Source organism: Macrosteles quadrilineatus, unplaced genomic scaffold (genome assembly GCF_028750875.1).
Source record: "Macrosteles quadrilineatus isolate MER2022 unplaced genomic scaffold, UCM_ALF_1.0 Scaffold_2__2_contigs__length_208266976, whole genome shotgun sequence".
Classification (NCBI taxonomy): Eukaryota; Metazoa; Arthropoda; class Insecta; order Hemiptera; family Cicadellidae; genus Macrosteles; species Macrosteles quadrilineatus.
Genome location: NW_026542595.1, coordinates 1,574,582 through 1,595,160, shown reverse-complemented (window position 1 = coordinate 1,595,160; position 20,579 = coordinate 1,574,582). Strand labels below are relative to the sequence as shown.

Here is a 20,579-nt window from a genome sequence, read left to right as displayed (position 1 = left end):
ATGAATTCTTAAACAATAAGCTACCATGAAAAAAAGAAGAAAAAAAAGAAGAAAAAAATTCTAATTGTAATTGCAAATTACTGTAATACTTTACGTACATACTGTACATTTTATGTACCTGACGCATGAATGTTCCCTAGGAATATTTCAATAAAGATTTTGTCTATTGTCTATTGTCTACGTAATAGTGTAAAAAATCAACAGCCCTATACGCAAAACGTTTAAAACCTGGGACTTGAACATACAAATATGACAGTGTTTTACTGTCATATTTCTTCGGTCATATTGCTTCATATTGCTTCGGTTGAGGCCGTCGCGTCGTACTAAAAGCCTGACTCAAGTTGTGTGATACTTTTTCAACAATTCTTATTCTTTGTAGTAATACAGTTAGTAACTTTCGTACCTAAGGCCGAACACAAAGTTTTGCTAGCTCGAGATGATTTTTAAGTTCGATACCGATACGAAGTCGAATACATAGGCTAATTGAGAAAATGTATACAATAAATGCACACTTAGGCCCGGTTTCCCCAACTCATTTAAACCTAGTTTTAAGTTAAACGGCGATTTAAACTTAGTTTAACTTTGATTTGGGTTTCTCCAAATTTAAACTAGGTATTAATCTAAGTTTAAACTAAACCACCTCTCAACTTGGTTTAACTACTGGGGATAAAATAAACTGAGTTCAAATTAAAATTACAACAATAACATAACCTCAAATAATTCCAAAACAAATAGTAGGTGTTAAAACAGTAATAGTTGAATCAACTACTATAAATTCATTCAGAGGAAAATAGGCTTTGCTTAGGGCTAACTTATATTGTGAAGGCCTAATTAAGTTAAGTTTTATTTGTATTTTAATTTATTGTGTTTATTAAGTTCTTTTATTTGTACATTTAATTTTTTTTCAAGTTAGGCTAAGTTACTAATTACAGTATTTTCCCCTATATCTGGGTAAACTGAAATGGAAGAGTTGATTGCCATTTTTGAGGAAGTAGATGATGGAGATTTTGAAACTATAATACCCCGAACAAGAGGGCCTACAACAATCAGAGAGAGAATTGACCATTTTCATAAATGGAACGAATCGGAGTTTTTTTGAAAGATTCAGGATGCGGAAGGAAACAGCGAGCATAGTTTTGAGCCTGATCAGAGAGAGGTTGACTACTAGGACCGACAAAAACCGCGCTGTGACTCCAGAAGAAAAGTTTCTCTGCACTTTAAGGTTCTATGCTTCTGACAGCTTCTTTATCAACATAGGTGAGTTGAGTGGGCTACACAAGTCAACTGTTAGTAAAATTATAAATGAAGTGTCAGTTGCAATCGCATGTTTATGCCCTCAATTCATCAAAATGGCTACGACTGAAGAAGATATCAAAAGAGTGAAAAGCGGGTTTTACAGTAAGGCGCGGTTCCCTAACTGTGTTGGTGCAATCGATTGCACACATGTCAAGATTCATTCGCCTGGAGGCCCTCAAGCTGAAGTCTACCGCAACAGAAAAGGCGTGTTTACTAAAAACGTACAAGCAATTTGTGACTCCACTCTGATGTTCAGGAACATCGTTGCTCGCTGGCCTGGCAACACACATGATGCACATATTTTCAATTCATCAAAAGTAAAGCGGGATTTCGAAAGCAATGAGTTTGGAAATGGAGTTTTGGTGGGAGATGCTGGATACGGGTGTACGAACTACATGATCACCCCTCTGGACAGTGTTACAACTCCAGAAGAGCAATTATTCCAAGAATCCCAAATCAGAACCAGAAATCCCATCGAACGATGCTTCGGAGTATGGAAATGGCGTTTCCCTGTTCTTTCCCTAGGGATTCGAGTGAAGGAAGAAAGGGTTGAAAGCATAATTGTTGCTGCAGCTGTTTTGCACAATGTCTGTATTTCTGAAAACGAAGCTGTCCCCCCTGTGAATGACGAAGTAGAGGCAGCAATTGCGGCCTTAGAAACACTAACTCCTCAAGTAGGCAGAGTTGGCCAACAAACCCCAAGAAATTTCCCAGATCAGAACAATATTGTAAGGAACAACCTTATTAACAGATATTTTAGAAGTTTGCTGTAAATAAGCCAGTATCAATGTTTTTTTGTGAAATCCATTTATTAGGCTAAATGTTTATTTTTTGTGTTCAAATATTTTCAATTTGTTGGCCATTTATAGGCCAGTAGGCCGTGTTAGGTTGTGTTGTATCTTGGTAACCAACTAGACTAAAAAAAATCCCTACCCTTGAGTTGTATAAAATCCAATTTGTAGATTTTAGGATGCAGCCTATATTGTATTTTTAAGTTGAAACACTGCTGACTAACCAAATCCAAGCGTGAACCTTTAATCATTAGGCTAATCAAAATTAAAGATTAATAATAATTAATCAAATACTACTGCACTATGTTGAGGTTTGACGGCTGTAAGATTAAATAACATATCATAATAATAACTGAAATTTATTAAATAATGAACTTAATCATGCAATCACAATTTATACAAAAGTATACACCATAATAGAGAGGAATAAATCAGCTATAGGTCACAACAAATGTTATAAATCACAGAAATAATTATTACAAGTCATAAAATGTTGTGATAGTGTTTAGCAACCTAAATTATTTAATTATTGCACAGATAATGATACAAGACCCTAGTCATCAATTTGAATCACAAGGGGACATTTACTTATAACTAAATATTGCAAGGGCGATTCTGAATCGGAATAAAATTAGATTGAATAAGGTAGATATCTATGGCCTATGCGGCATAATTGTTAAAAACTGGTGTAAAGCCAAAAATTAACAAGAATGTCTATGGGTCAAAGATTTAGCTGACCCTAAACATTATCCTAAAATACACATCATCACAAATGAATCAATAGATTGTACATGTAAAGTACAACTATTTTTATTACGGGCATAGAATCATTTGAAAGTCGGTAGGCTCGTAACGGTTAAAATTTAAAGTCCAGAATTAAAGTCAAATTGTTTTATACAGTCTATTGATGTAACGCTAGATCGAAATATTAAATTATTTGGCCAAGCTGGATTTTAATTAGCCTATTTTGGTAAAAGCTCAGTTCTTGGAGTTGTTTTGAAATATTCATGAGGTTAATTAAATAAGTAGATAGCACCTGAGTACTGAAATTTGGAGGGTAGAAGCATTGTAGCCTCAGTAGCTAACGGTGGGACGCAGCAGTTAAGTTGGCACATCAGCAGAGGTTAGATTAGGTCCCGGATGACGCTTGGAGGTTGCACGACATTGTCAGTGTTGAACCCTTGTAGTAGGCTAGGTCTAGAAGTTCACATTCTCGTAGCAGTAGGTCAAGGTAGGAGCACTGGGCCTTGGACCACCATCCTATGCATTCTTCTTTTTGTACAAAACTTAACTGTAGAACATCTTAAATGGCGCAGTAGGTTGATGGAAAATGAGGCCTAACTTTCCGTTTCTGTCCCTTTTATAAAGTTTTTGGTCAGCCTTCTAGAAACTTCTATCCAGGCATTCAGCGTACTACACAGTGTACAGTTCGGCCAAAGTTTCTGTGCAGATCTGTTCCAGATCTGTTCGGGTCCAGGCAAGGGGGTTGGTGGGGATACTTTTGTAAAAACATTTCTGTCTTGCTACTCACTCATCACTAGCGTCTCATTTTCTTGGTCCGGAATGGATGAGAACCTTTTCTGCGAAGGAGTGGGGAATCGAGTGGGGAGAGCCCCTCACGTCGATTTAAGAAAAATGTTATATCTTATATCTAAACTATATTTTATAGTTTTTTAGCTATAAAACTAACTTTTTAATTATAAGGTAAACTTTTTAATCATAAAATTATTTTACAATGTTTAATTATAAAACTAAACTGTCATAACCTAACCCAACCAACCAAACTTAGTGATAATATAAAAAAGATATTTAGATAAAAATTGAATGAAGGTTTATTAATTAAAAAAAAATAGTTCTGTTCATCAATAAAATTATAAATGCCTCAAATTCTAACAAAAGATGTAGGCTACAGCTAAGCAGTATACACATTCAAGCAAAATGTTTAAAAAAAAAGCCTCTAGGACACCAGTCCGAGACGCTATCAACTACGCCACGAACGCCAATCCTAATACATCGTCTCGTTATGGTAATGGTGTTCCCTCAAGAGAAAAGTGACTCCAACGCTAAAGAGGTTCTCATCCGTTGCTGGCTAGGAAAACGAGAAATAACTATAATGTAATTTGACAATGCCTATTCCTATGTACAACTTGGTCAATGGCAATAAACATTCTTATTCTAACTCACTCACCCCTACCTTCAGCACTGCCAATAACCAGTAGCTGTATGTTTTAGTTTGTCTAGTAGAGACCCATCCGCGCGCACAGAAGTTTTGGCCAAACTGTACCATCTGTCAACTTAGCCGTGACAAAATTTCTCAGTCCTGGCAACTGACATGGCTCAATCTAGGCCTAGGCCTACTTAAATTCATTATATAACACTGTTAAGCTCTATTCATTGTAATAACTGTTCAATTTCCAAATGAAGTTATGAAAGTCTTCTATTTTGAATTGTGTGATTTACTTACTCAAAACGCAAATGACACACAGAACATTTCAGAAATAAAAAGTACAATATATTTTGAAATTATTTAAAAGTGTAAAAAAAAAACATTGTCTTTACCAGTAATAATAATAATAATGGTGCAGAATGTAATACCAAACACCAAGAAGCATAATGCTGTTTTTTCTACAATCGAACACATGAATAATTTAGTTATTTTTTAAAAGAGCCAATTCCGTTGCCTGTTTTTTGATTTTCAAATTTAAAAGTGTCATTTTTTTTTTGGTGCTCCTCTTCCAAATGCCTTAATTTAGCCTCATGCTCGTCTTCCAAAAATTGAATTTGTTTTGAGTACAAAGTCTTTTGAAGCTCAAGAACTTCTTTTTTGACGTTACTGATAGCTTCAACCTTCTTCCCAGCTACCGAGGCATCCAATACGGATTTCTTCTTTCTAAAAAAAAAAAAAAAATAGAAAAATTAACCTTATTACATTGAATATTTTTGGTACGGTAATTTAATTCCACAATAATTGGGCGACTGACAAAAATTGTAATATTGTGGAAAGTTTGCCATTGTTTAACTTACAATCCAGAGTTGGTACTTTCAAATTAGTTAAGTTCCTGATAATGACAAACAAAATAGGCTACTATTTACAAAATATTTGACCTTTTTATCAACTCATGAAAAAAGTACGTTATATCGGACGAATAACTTTTTCTTTATGATAATGGTAGGCTAATATTGTTTATGGTAATGCAGTTTTTCTGCGGAACTATACCTCAAAATGAAATAAAATTTATGTTACAGTCGAGTTAAGTGGCTTAAATTTTGTACTAAAATACAAGTGAAATAAGCAATTGATTTTAATAATGCCACTGCAGATCGCTTGCGGAGCTAAGTTAAGTTAGGTTGCTGTACATTGTTATATTTTAGTAGGTATATTTAGTTACTGTAATCAGATAAGCTTATCATATATAATAACCTACATTAACCTAACCTATCCTAACCCCGCAGAGCGCTGTATTGTGGTATTCCTAATATCGTGGCCTCCGCATAATCAATAACTACCAACTTAGGCCAACCTTTGAACTGCCAATGGCGTGGAGGATGTCTTGCGAAGATCTCGCATGTTAAAGGGTTTAATATTAGCCCTAAACTGCTCCATCGGCTTGTCAGTTTCTTCCTCTTCAAACTCAACATATTCTTCAGTAGGCCTATCTTTCACAATTGGCAATGCAGGTTTTGGCAGACCTATCCCTACTAGCCCGCCAAAAACCTTTTTGGTGGTAACATCAGCATTAGAACACTGATGCTGCTCCATCGAACTTTCATTTTCATCTTCATTCAGCATTTCTAACTCCAGCATGACTGGCAAGTGTTCAATGTCCATTTCGGTCTGTTCAGATGCTTTGTCCAAGGGGTTAGCATCAGAGTCGAACTGGGAACTTCCCCCAAACACGACTAGATCCCCTAATAATTCCTTAACTTTTAAGTCGGTGTCGGTTATCTCAACCTTTATTGGGGGTCCACCTCCAGTACCCATCGTGTTTCTCATCGGCAAATTTTCTTTTAGTGGTTTTTTTAAGGTTTTTATACTTGTTTTTTAATGCTTTCGAGTCTCTGAAATAAACACCACTGGCTTCATTAAATTCAGCTTGTACGCGGTCCCATACAATGTCTTTGTCCCTATTGGACACATGGTCAGTCTTCTTGCACTCCAAAATGTCCCGATGACTTTTTACTAAATCCAAAAGTAATCTGATTTCACATTCTTTAAAATTTTTGCTTCTATCCCTATTCTTTTCCATCCTAGTTCAAAATCCACAAACTTTTAACTAGCCTAGAATAAGTTAACACTGATCAATTTCCTAAACTAAATTTAGAAATAAATACTGGATTTTTAAAAAGAAACTAAGATAATAGTAAGTAAAATAAAGAACTAGCAATTAACAAATTTAATACAAGAACTTAACGCCTGATGATAAAAAATAAACAGAACCTATTGTAACACTAGGCTTGTAGATTAGAATACGTATCAAGAACTCGAATGACGCCACGATATCGTTAGCACAGGATGTCCGTGGTCTATTGTTGGCTGCCATTTGCTTTGCCTTCTGAATTTGATAATTACAAAATAATAATTCTTCTTGTTATAAAAGAAAACCAACTTGATAACATAACCTTAAACAATGATGTTATTCTAGCTGCATTCACACTTTGATCGTCTGCTCTCTGCTCTACTGAGTTGTAGCGTAGCATAGCGAGCGTTTTAAGAAACACTAGCCCAAAGCCCACCGAAGATTGCTTACAAATACACATTCAGGATTGCCAACCGCTTGAATTGCCGTTTATCTTAAACGAAGCCAGTAAAATGTTGGAGAAACCGAACACACATTTTAAACGGAGTTTAAAAATAAACTAGTTTATTATAAACGAAGTTTAAGCCATTTTGGGGAAACCGGGCCTAATAGTCAACAAAACTAAACTTTGAGGCTATGTGAAGAAATATTTAATGAAATCAGCAGAATAAATAATTAGTTGCTAGACAGCGCAATAAAACAAGTCTATTGCAATGCACTGCTTGTGTACTTAATATACATTAATGTCTTAAGTAAATAAAGGAACAACTGATTTTCGGCCCTATAGGGATGTAAACACCTGCTCGGCCAAAAAGTGACGACATATACACACGACGACATATATAGTGGTGACATATTCATGGGCAGCAAAATGTAGCTTTCAGCCTCAAATTAACGTTTGGAAAACAGCTAAAAACCTCATAGTGTGATGACAAAATTAATTATTTATGTTCTGTATGCAACTACAGCTGTTGCACCTTGCTACAATTGACTATAAGTTGCTTACGTCGCTTACGTACAATAAATTTGGCAATGGACAACATATTATGGACTATGAAAATGTTAAAAAATTTATATTCAGCGAGTAAATCGGATAATTTCTTAGGATGAAATAAATATTTATCCCTCGCCTTTACAGCTACTACTCCACTTTTTTGCCGGTAAAAGAATAGTATAATAATATATTGATTAAAAAAATTGCAATTCAATTCAATTCAAATATTCTTCATTTATACATTTGTACAATGGTGTCAAAGTTCACAAAAAGAAATATAAATTACGTAATCCTATATCCCTCCGAGTGTTATTTGTCGATGCGTCGACACATAACACACTTTGTGTAGTGTTTTGTGTCGATGCATCGACTCACAAACACTGTTTACGGCGAAGGCTCTATGACTGACAAAATCGGATTGAACTGGATCGAGTTAGGTATCGTTTTATTTGACAGATTCAGAGCTTTCTCCGGAGGTCTGTCTCTAAGCGCTTTTCATTTTAGTTCCGAAAATATTGTAGCAGACAGCTGACGTGCGTATTTGTAAACAGCTTGGTTAACCTCGGACCGATGACTGATGTGTTTTATTACGTTTATCATTGTTTTAGTGTTAAAAATCAAAAGTAGTGATATACGTGGTGCATTATAAGAAGATTTAAGTGATTTTGAAGGGCTGGTTGATGATCCTGAAGAAGTAGGTAGTGTGATATTGATGTAAATTATCAGCCAGATTCCTAGCTATGGTTAGGCTATGCATTCTTAGCTAAACGCTATGTACCGAAATCTGTTTTTTGCCCATAACTTATTTATTTGCAAATCTACTTCCTTATATTATCATATATTTGTAATCCTCATAAAATTTAGAACAAAGTGGCTATTTTCAAATATTTATAGGCCTATAATTTATACAATTTCATTGAGCGCAAACTTATTTTTTTTTTGAAAATTTTCCAAAATATTTTTTTTTACCTAAAAAATTTTTTGAAACAAATGTTCCTTATGTTTTATGTATAATATTGAAGCCCATGATTTTCCAAACAAAATGGTATAATATAGAACAGTATAATTAACATTGTTTTCAAGCTTCTCAGATCCGTTTTAATAAAACCTTGCAAATGAGCAAAAAATAGGCAGACATTAAGGCCAAAACAAGGGACACTCGGAGGGTTAAATAACAACAGTTATACCTACTAATTTTTTTCTAAACTAAAGTAAATTATTCAATGTTTGTGGTAATATAAATTCATTTTCTAACCAATTGATAAAATTTTTTACTCATATATAGGCTACTAATTTAATACGCAAGCAGTTTTTTTGTGACAATTACTCTGTATTTCTAAAACAGTGGTAGGTAATATTCAAAAAGGAATTCTTTGTAGAGGGTAGTTTTAACTATAAAAGAACGTCTTGCTTAACCATCTTTTGATTATTAAATATATTATTAACTAAACAATTATAACGTTGATAATGTCCTAGGTTGTTAATGCATGATTATTTTAATAACATTGTGGTCTTATATATGTCATGCAAATAACGAAAAGTTAAAAGACCAAGGTATTCACACAAATGGTACAATTTAAACGCCGTCCGGCCACCCATAGTCTTGGCCTATAAACACCAAAGCGATACGTTACGTTCTCTTCCAGCTTGGAGTTGAGTAAATAGTAGAATTTGACAGGAAGAGCAATTGACATTCGCGCGCTACACTGCGGGAAAAATGTAAACTACCGGACCCGCGCAACAGCCTTCTCATATCATTCTTAACTCTGTTTATATTACTTCTCTGTGATGTAACATAGGTACCTATAAAACATTACAAAAAAATGTTCAATAATTTTTGTGGGGTTAACATTTCTCAAAAATTATAAAATAAATGAAAAAAATTTATGTTTGCGCTCAATAAATTTTTATAATTTATAGGTCTACAAATATTTTAAAATAGCCACTTTGTTCAGAATTTTATGAGGATTCCAAAAATATAATAATAAAAGGAAAATAGGTTTGCAAATAAATAAGTTATGGGCAAAAAACAGATTTCGGTACATAGCGTTTAGCTAAGAATGCATAGCCTAACCATAGCTAGGAATCTGGATGATAATTTACATCAATATCACTATCTACTTCTTTAGGATCATCAACCAGCCCTTCAAAATCACTTAAATCTTCTTATAATGCACCACGTATATCACTGCTTTTGATTTTTAACACTAAAACAATGATAAACGTAATAAAACACATCAGTCATCGGTGCGAGGTTAACCGAGCTGTTTACAAATACGCACGTCAGCTGTCTGCTACAATATTTTCGGAACTAAAATGAAAAGCGTATAGAAACAGACATCAGGAGAAAGCTCTGAATCTGCTGAAAAAAACCTACCTAACTCGATCCAGTTCAATCCGATTCAGTCAGTCCCAGAGCCGTCGCCGTAGACAGTGTTTGTGATTTGCAAAAGTGACACATAACACTACAGCGGATGTGTTATGAGTCGCTTTTACGACACATAACACTCGGAGGGTTAACTGGGCTAGATGCTAATATCGGAGATTGAAACTATCGAATTGAAAATATTGATTAATAATCAATATTTTTAAATATAATATTTATTATAAATTCATAACCTAACCTAACCAACCAAACTTGCTGATGGTGAAAAAATCGCATGAAGGTTTACTAATCGAATCGATAGTTTCAATCGATATTAGCATAGCCCAGTTAAGAAACTGTACCCGCCCAGTTAAAAAATTAGGCAAATATTTGCTATAGCCTATCTACAATGCGATATCGTGTAATTTTTAGATGTCTACGGTGCTTACAGTATTTTTCACGCTGAATCCAAAAATGCAATCAGTTTTTGTCGGAGAGATTCATAAGTGGCCGTAAAACGAAGGTTAAAATTACGAATCTATGGTTCATTGAGCTATAGGCTACTGATGGTATTGGTAATATGGCGTGGTCAGGATGGGTCGGTATGTGGACTGTGGACTGAGTGAGCAGGAGAGCAAACAGCTGTTTATGCTAGACTTAATGCGGAATGAAATCAATTAGTTTTGAAACCAAATAATCAGTTGTTATTTAGGCATGTGAGGAAGGTAGGTTGGGGTTTATGCGGATTCGTGACTGTATTAAGTGTTTTGAAGTGAGGTTAGATTAGGTAAGTTAAAGGTTAGGTTATAATGAACCGGCTCATTAATTTATGCAACTTCCAGACTGTTTTTGCACAATTGAAATAATGGGTGAAACACAATGAAATAACAATATCAAAAATGCTTGCGCCTAATCTAATTAGCCTACACCAATATTTATCTTTACACAAATGTTCTCTTCACTTAAAATTGAAGGTAAAAATAATTATGAAGCTCGATGGTGAAGGTCAATAACAATATGGAACTCTGATGACTCCGCTCAATTTTGTGGATGCCTCTGCGAACGCCACCTATTATAAGGGTCAATGTCACATAATGATGAATTTTCAGGAAAGTAAAAAATGTGTATTTTTACTTTTAAAATCGATATACTACTAGCCTATTACAATCAGTATTTAATGAGGAATAATGTATAGCCTACTAATCAGCAGAGCTGAATTTTGCTTACCTTAATTTATAACTCTATTTTTAGCTTGAAGGTCACAAAAAATGCCAGTCGGTCACGCTGATGAGTTTGCAAAAAATAAAATAGTAAAAATGATATTAAATTAAAAATTTCATCATAAATGTTACTTATACCCTTCAAAATTCAAATAAACGAAACCAAAATATTTTATTTCGTTCAATTTGAGGAAATTTTAACAATTTGAGCTAACCTAAAATGAATTGGCTCTACTTTGCAGACAAAACTTTAGTACCTACGAATGACAAATATTTCAACAGTAAATTGCAGTAAATTGTTGTTTGTACTGAAATATGATTACCGGTATGGCATGTATCAGAAAACACATAAACATCATAATATAGTATAAGCAGTGAGAATAATATATGTGTTTTGGTTAGCGTGAACTACTGGCGTTGACCGTGAACTACTGGCACTGACCGTGAACTACTGGCATTGATGGCATTGAACAACGTATAACTGGATTAAGTTACTGAAAAACACATAGAGTAATGGATATGATTAGAAGAAATGTAAACCCAAATGTAATGTTTCAACAATATTTTAATGAAATCTTTTTTTTTATGAAATTACAAACATAGCCTAACATTCTTTGGTCGTTTGTGAAAGATTCATTTTGTTTCGAATTTGATGTTATAATGAAGAAACGACTACCATAAAATATTATACCCTAAACCTTATAGCTGTAAAAGAGCAACGACATTTAAAGTACAGCCAGTATTGCGCCAATCGTTCACGATATTCAACATCGTTCACGTGAACGACCGGAGCGTGAACGACTGGCAAATCTGATCTAAAATCTAGTCTATGAAAAGCTACATTTACTGCGTTGACATCCAATTTGAGGTTAGGTTCTAGGCCTAGAGACATTGTCAGAATATGCAATCCTTTTTATTGTAAGCTGCAAAGTTTGTGGGTTATTAAAGTGAACGACTTGAATCTTAATTAAGGTACTATGCATTTCTTATCTGTTTTATCACAAATTAGAGACAAATTATCACCCATACAACACTCGGCATAAAAAATTCCTTATTTCAAGTACCTAAACACAAATTAAAATTCTATGAAAAAAACCATCCTATATAGGATTAAAATTTTTTAAGCATCTTCATAATGAAATCAGAAATGAACAAAGCAGGAAGAATTTCATGCGAAAACTAAAACTTTATTTAGTAGATAAAGCGTTCTATTCCCTGGAAGAGTATTTTTCCACCTCCCCTCTTCTTAGCATTAGTAATTAACTCAGTTTTGATTATTTTCATTTCCTGGTTCTTGGTTTTTAATGTACATAATGATCCAAGATATGCAAATTTGTAAATTATTAATTTAAGATAGATTTAGTTGACGCCATTCAATGTACAAAACTGTACTTTACTAGTGTACCTGTTGCTCGAATTCGAGCAATTAGGAAGTATTAGGTACAGGCGTTATTTTCAAACGAATAACAGTCATCATTCCCCGCTAACTCGGTTCCTCGGCGGAACTCGCTAACTCCCGATCAGAAGCCTCGCGCCCCGTCCAATGGGAACCAAGCACGAAGATTGTTGGCCAGTGTTGCCGAAAGTATTAGTGTAGTACAAACGTATCGGTACCATAATATCGTATCCTACGAATAATTAGGAGTAAGAGCAATGTAGCCGATAAAATAAATATATATTCAGAAGTAGGTATGTTTAATATTATTCTTGAGATTATTATTAGTTAGGGTGGAAAATGCATTATAGCATTGACTATATCTATATAAATAAAATTACAGTTTTGTCTGTACATTGCTTAGAATCATGCAGTTTTTGGTTATTTTTACGTTTCATAGCCTAAGAAAGCCGAAACGAGTCTTATCTCAATTTCTGTCTGTATGTCTGTCTGTTTGTCCATTCTGTGACTTCGTCTGTAACGCCAAAATGTCATTTTACGCGGCCTACTCCTTGAAAACTAGAGTACAGATCAAGATTCCAATTATTTTTCTGTATTCACTGGATTGGCGAGAAATAGGCGCCTAAGCTGTAAGGAGGCGAATTTCACTCCTTTGGCTATTAAAATATGGCCTAACTACTTTTGAAAAAATATAACAAACCATCAAAAACCCAATTTTGATCGATTTTTGTCCAATTTTCTCCCAATGTTTACTATTACATTTTATGAAATAACGATCAGCTGTTTGGATTAGTTCTCATTTCTAGCTGTCACTGATATGTTTACATTAAATACTGTTTACAAATACCGCAACCATTTCCGATCAAGTTTTGTTAGCACATCTAAACCAAGTGAGATTAAAAACGTTGTGCCTTACTTAACCGGTTTAATTAATCGCAAGTGCAACGATTGTTCTTGAGTTTTAATAACCGGAGAAAATACTGAGAATCAGTGTTGTGAATCAGTGCTGGGAAACTTACATTTTTTTAATCATCGTCACCAATAGTTTACAAAAAAGGTTTCCACTCATTGACGGCGCTTCAAAGACAGTTGTGTAAAGTGCAAAGTAAAAAATCAACTGCAGTGGGTGATCGTGGATGTTGCTGCGATCTTGGAAGATCTTTCTAATTTCACTGTGATCGTAACATATGTTTAACTTACAGATGTAGCTAAAATCGCAACTCGCTTTTTCCAATGTGTCACTTTCGGTTTGTACTTACTTACATTTCGAAAACGACATCGGTACTTTTTCTACTTAGGAAGTAAAACTACAAACGTCAAAAACCCCAGATTTGTGCGTTTTTTGTCACATTTCCTCCGAATGTTTGCTAGATATGTGTACCGATTATAGTTTAGAGATTACGTAATCTTTTAAAAAAGAAACCTTTGTTTGGATAAAGGTGGTTTCTTCAAACTGTCATTAATATGTTAACATTAAAAGTTGCTTACAAATAAATGGGAAATAACTATAATTTTCGAAAACTTAAAAAATTTAAAACCAAGGGAGATTAATAGCTTCGGTACTGCACCACATCAAGTGAAAGTTTTTTTGAGCAAACCATAGTGAGTTTTTAAGCTTTACGTTGTTAACGTTACATGTTTTGTTGCCTGTGTATTTATTTATTTATATATTTTCCAACGGATTAACACCTATAATACAGTTTGAATTGGTCGTAAGTACTAGCCTATAGTTCTTTTCTTAAATGTAAACGTTGGCTTTTGGTACTGCTACTTTTCCTTAGAACTGGTGGTAGCAGCAAGAATCATTTTTACGTACAAACACATCACTATTTACAACTATAGTTATCGTTAGTGCTGTACCTTATTTCTTATTAAATTTAATTGATGTCTTACTGTATAATTTGTTTGCGTTTTCTGTATGGACTCCAAAATGTTACTTTATGCTATGAAAATGATATTACATTAGTGAACGATTTATTTAGCAAACCATCATGAATTCTTAAAGCTTGGCGTTGTTAACGTATAAATGTTTTGTGGGCTGTGTATTTATTTACTTATTTATATATTTGCCAACGGATTTACACCAATTTTACAGTTTGATTAGGCCTAAAAACGATTATTATAAAACTTGATGACACTATCAAAACTTTCAAATAATTGTAATTTGCTTTGGTTAAAGCGTAGTAAATCCCCTAATTCATTTCTGTATTTGTGTGTGTAAGCCTGTTGGTAACGCATTAATGTCCTTATTTCTCAGTGTTTCGTGAAAAAAGAGCACCTTTGTTAATGCAAATTTCAACCCGAATAAAGTGTGCAGTAGTGAGGTTGAGGTAGTATTTTTACTACTTTTAACCGGTGTGAAAAGTAACTTTCAGTTACAGGCCTCCGTAAGGGCTATGCCTCATAGATCTATAAAGCAGTTCCTTTTATCATTAGATATAAAATATGGACTAACACGATCGGTTGACATTTAATTGCGAAGCATTCGTTTTGGCTTTGAAACTGTCAGATAATGTGTTTGCGAAGGTTTATTATGTATTCCTATACAGTAATAGTTTTGCCAGCATATCTGGAAAAATGCACACTAAATATGCAAACCAACTCCTGTTCTGAATGGCTTCAACTTACTACAAGATTCCCGTACGTAGAACGGGCAAACAGCTAGTATACCTATATAGACGTTCCATGGCCATAGTGGACCTGTTGCCAGTAATTTGTTGGCTAGGAGCGCTAGAACAGCGCTAGCATGGGTGCGATCTATCTGTAAAGATTAGAAACAGTCTCGACGCATGTGCAGACGAGTAGAGGGGCAGTCGACCGCTCAGCGCTCGGCTCCTCCAGCTGACGATAGCTGTGAGGGGGGGCGGGAGAGTGGAGAGAGGATAATGCGTCGCTGTAGCTGTAACTTCAACAACAATATCCAGAAAGGTCAATGAGCTGAGCACTAACAAAACTAGCTCTCGATCAGCTGTTAGTACTCGCACTACTCGATGTCGTCTCACCGCAGCCGTGCGGCCTGCCCTAGCCCTGCTGGTCGCGCAAATTTTTATTTTTTAAAGTTTGTATTCCAGGCTTACAATTGATTTCATTTATTTATTTTATTTCCCAACGGCATATCCACTTTACAATGAAAAACATTCACAACTTGAAATGACAGGAAACAAAATAGTAAAAGTTGTACAAAAATAGTGAGCAATAACCATAGTAGTAACAATATCAATAGTAACAAAAATATTAACAATACAAATATTTACAATTTATAAATAGAAAGTTGGATGGCAACAAGTAGTGCATGAGTGAGATCAAAGAAAACAGTGTAAAGTTATTTTACAATAAATATCAACATTGACAAATGCAGGAACAAACATAAATAATCAGTTTTACAAAATTTACTTATATCAGAGACAAGATGAACAAATGCTGGTGAAAATCTGTGTCTGGAAGTAGGCCTAGTTTAAGCTCGTACAGGTTCAAGGAGTGAAGATTTCCTTAGCACATCTTCTGATATGAGAAATTTGTCACAGAACAGGTCACAGTCCGGAGCAACACGGTTTCCAAGCCGGGCAAGACGAGCTAGTGGGCTGTGGAAGTCGAAAGACGTGTTGTAGTGTCTTCGGACGAAGAGTTCCCTAGTCCTAGTGCCAGACGGTAGCCTACTTTGAAGTCAATTTTTGACAGGATGTCCGGACAAAATAGAAGACCTCTGATTATTTTCAGTAGGAGCATGAAGTCGGCCAAGTCTCGGCGCACCGCAAGAGATACAAGCTGCAGTTCAGAAGTTGATTGAAGTTTGAGTATTTTTTTCTTTAACACAAAAATAAGATATTATCATTTTACAGGAGGTTCATCTTTCCATTTTAATGCTCTGCAGTGTATATACACGCTCTGTCCATTCGATATATTTTTAATAATTTGTATTGTCTATGGTCTATTTGTCTATTGATTGTTAGGTATTCCATTGCATCATTTTCAAACACACATCAGATATCGAAGTATTTTTGTTGACTGCTTTTCGCCAATTATTAAATTAAAAAATAAACAATCCAACTTTGACAGTTCTCATTACCCAGTTGAAACCGCTGTCAAAATCTTTAATTCTTTAAATGTGAATACTCATAAGGTTGACATGACAGTTCAAGATTAAAAGCCCTTCTCTACAAGTATGTTCCACTACACATAATATTGAGTAGTGTACTACTGAAGCAGGATCACTTGACATAACACCACAAATGGTAACATAAACCATTTAGCTCCACTTTTAATATTGTAATTCATAGGGATTTAAGATATTAGGGATTTGAGATCTGCCTATCAAGGTTTCAGTTATTGAGGTCCTACTGTATTTACTCTTTATCAATTTTAGGTCCATATCTAATTACAGTTATTATTATGTAACATTTATGTAATACTTTTAGGCATCTATTATTACCTATGGCTGCTAAAGAACCTGAACAAATGGAGATAAAAAATGAAAGTGAGCAGCCCCTTGAGAAGACAAATGAAAATGTTTCGGACATTGAAGAAGATAAACCAGAAGTTAAACAAGAAACTATTGAAGAGGAGTCCAAAACTCAAGAGAAACCTCAATCAACACCTGGCAACTCAATCCCACACTACCGAGTCAAAATCAGTGGCTTGCCTCGCTTTTATACACCTACGGTAAATTCTAGGCTATCTATATTTTAAGCTAATAATAAGGATGAACTTTTGAGTAAACCGTAAGCCTTACACCTTTAAACCGCATATTACATGAATGAAAGGTCTCCAATGAAAAACTTCCTATTCATAGCCAATAACTCAATTTATCAATCAATTTGATCAATTATTTAAGATGGGGACGCCACTAAGTGCGTATTTTAGACGAAATATGAGTGAAGGATGAGTGTAGGATAAGTGAGCAATCTTGTAATCTTGTTAGAGACCAAGGCTGACACATTCTTTAGACACAGCTGTTAATTAATAGCCCATACAGCCAATGGCAACTAAGGAACCTACAGTTTATAGTGGAATCCTAACCACATTTTCCCTTTTAATTAACAAATTGGTCTAATTATCAGGATAGTACTGCGGATAGTCGTAGTACTCACTAGTGCGGACGTTAATCCACACCAGGGAACATCGCATCCACAGTCCATGCCTATAAATATCCACAATTCGTGGCCTAGTAGCCGGATTACAGGACGACGCCACCGTCCCAGTCTTTTTGATAAACGCTCTCCTGAGGCACGAATCTCAGTTAAAGTCAGCGTTGTATTTAATCGCATTTAAAATAATTAAGATGCTTCCTGCTGTTAGATTTGTTTTTATACTTATTATATTAGTTTTTTTTACTTTTTCCCTAACTTAATCTTTTGATTCTTATTATAGACAGTCAGGGGTTGATCCATTTCAAGTCATACAGGCATTGTTGCTCAACATTTTTTATTTTGATTTAATTAAAAAAAAGATTTATTAACTGTATCAATAGAAATGACATGCAAGTATTAAACAAATTATTTATCCTCAGAATTTTTTTTTGTGGCCATCTTTGTTTCTGTGAAACCTGCGTTTTTGACAAAAATCGCCGTTTACTAGAACAAACTTGAACAACTTTTTTTTTAAGATATCAGGACAAATTGAAAACCAAAATATTCAGCATAAAATGGGTTTAAAGTTGATACATAATTAAACGGCATAACTATTTGATAAATATGTCAAATGCAAAATCGTAAAAAAGTTGTTTTTAGCAATGAAAATGTTGTTTTTCCTACAGTTACCTAACAATGTACATGTTCTCTCACTGATTTGAGAAAGCAAAGTGGCCAATTCGCTCATCAGTGAGACAATGTTAACATTGTCTTACTCTAATTACTTTGTATCACTCCAGATTTGCAACGTGAAGGCACGAAATAGTGAGCGCGTAACATGCAGACAAGGTCGTATGCACGCGAAATACGTTGGCAGCGCTGGCTGTAAATCAGCTGGTCAGCTGTTGTACTGTTGTACAACAATTGGGGATCGTACGCTATGGTTGTATGCTTATAGTTTAATGCTAAATTGTACAGTTTTAATTTTGTAATTTAAATGGTTTTTTCAAGTTTTTAAAGTGAAAGTTGCACGTCAAACACAACTGGAAACGAGTAAATATTAATAATTAATAGACTTTAAAATATCTCAATTAGTTAACTTGTCATTAGTAAAATAAAAAAAACTTACTTTTTGCCGAAAGTCACATGTTTCTCAAGCTTTCAAAATAACCTCTTCAGTAAATCACTAATCATTAATATAACTTTTCTCTGGTTGGATATTTCAAATTGAACACCACAGTGTATGTTTTCACTATTCTGACAATTAAATTTGTAAACGTTCAAACATGGATAGGCTAAATAATTAAAACAGGAAGAAAGGTTGTACACTTGGTCAGAACAGAACCATTTCCTGTTTGGAAACAGGAATCAGGCTGCCTCTCCACCTGTAGCTAGCCAACTTGGACCCTGAGCTTCTTATCACTGACCTGTCAACTATCTCTCTCTGTCCAGCCTTCCACCACAATGGTTTGTTTACATGCAGGATATCAACTTTACTGATCAATACCTAATTTTAAATAAGGGCCATTCCATGTCAAGTCATCTAGGGGTTGTCACCCACTAATCACAGATTTTCATGAAAATTTGTACACATAATTAAGGCATTTAGATAGGATAAAATCCAAAATTTCAGTTCATTGTGTCAAACGGTTTCAGAGATGGATATTTGAAGTTTTGAGCGAATTTAGTTTCCAAGGTCCATTTTGTCGCTAAGGGAGCGTGCATGTATTCTCGTCTTTCTATGTGGAATGGACAATTTTTAAGCTAGAGGCTTCAAATTTTACTGATATATCCAAAATTTAATGCAGAATCATATAATACAATTGAAATGATAACTAGTACCTACTATCACCCCAAAAAAAATCCTAAATGAAAAAAAAAATATTTCCCTGAAATCGGAACATTCAGTTACAAAAGGTTTCATAACAAAAATCTCGCTCCAGATAAACCTATGAAACTATATATCACTGGAAAGAGGATAAAATTATCTTTCAAATGGTATAAAAATAAGAGTGGGGTTTAGAGTATTAACATTTTTATTACACATCAAAGTCAAAATAAAACTACTTGATTTAAACGTAAAACAAAACAAAATACCTTCTATTTTTTAGTACATTTTTTCTAAATTTTTACTACAAAGAGGAGTAAATTTTTATCACTGGAAAGAGAATAAAATTATCTTTCAAATGTTATAAAAATAAGAGTGGGGTTTAGATTATCATTTTTTACACGTCAAAGTCAAAAGAAAACAACTTGATAGAAATATAAAACAAAACCAAATACATTTTATTTTTGTGGTAAATTTTGTAATTATTTTTGTAAGCTCTATGTCAATATATTCATCATTATAATGAAATGCAGAATTTTCTTAATTTTTTGAACCTGTCTTTACCACATTCAATAACTTTCTACAACAAGCAACAATTGCTGCACAAAGCTTTCCTAGCAATAAAGTTATGTCTTTAAGTTCTTTTGCCTTCTTTAAAAAAATCTATACAGGGTGTTTTTTTTAAGTGTGCCACCATTGGGATCTCAGTAACTAATGATTTTACAGCAAACTTACATGGGGAACATTCTCCGTTTTAAAGAGGTTCAAAAATAATAAGATACAATTTTTGTAAATGGCCGCCATTTTCCAATATGGCGGTCAACTTTGAAATTTCTTATGGAACACCCTATATTTTATCATGTTTTCGGATAGAACATGCAATTTAAAAACTTTTTTATTCCAGACATTTTTTCGATAAGAAATTTCAAAGTTGACCGCCATATTGGAAAATGGCGGCCATTTACAAAGATTTCATTTAATTATTTTTAAACCTCATTAAAAACAAGGGAATGTTCCCCATTTAAAGTTTGCTGTAAAATCATTAGTTACTGAGATCCTGTTGAATATTGCAACCCAACACATCTAGTCTGGATTAGTGATGGACCATCATATGTTTTTACATTGTACATATGAAGTTGTTTACTAAATATAATTCAGTGTAGTGTAGTGTTGTGTTTGTAAGACAATCAAAGAGTTTACAACAATTTATTCTTTCATTAACTTTAATTTCACCATAAAAAAGGTTATGGGCCATTTGGAATAATAAAATAATCATTTTACAGTAGGCCTATTCTGTGCTTAAAAATAAGTAAAATGAGTTTTGG

At 34.2% G+C, this 20,579-nt stretch overlaps 2 protein-coding genes across 3 annotated transcripts in view; both read left to right on the top strand.

Moving 5' to 3' along the window:
- The window catches only part of LOC128987784 (tRNA (uracil-5-)-methyltransferase homolog B-like), a 114,507-nt gene that overhangs the window by 11,273 nt on the left and 82,655 nt on the right, over positions 1–20,579 (top strand). The window contains exons 2-3 of one of the 2 annotated variants that reach the window (XM_054408804.1): positions 15,885–16,154; positions 16,776–17,019. In XM_054408804.1, coding sequence (XP_054264779.1) covers positions 16,792–17,019 — 228 coding nt within the window. In that variant the 5' untranslated portion in view covers positions 15,885–16,154; positions 16,776–16,791. The remainder of the gene's footprint in view (positions 1–15,884; positions 16,155–16,775; positions 17,020–20,579) is intronic. The other variant, XM_054408803.1, reaches the window with a different exon arrangement.
- Positions 1,110–2,069, top strand: LOC128986730 (putative nuclease HARBI1). The gene has a single exon (XM_054407234.1). It carries the CDS (start codon positions 1,110–1,112, stop codon positions 2,067–2,069), a length of 960 nt encoding a protein of 319 aa, XP_054263209.1.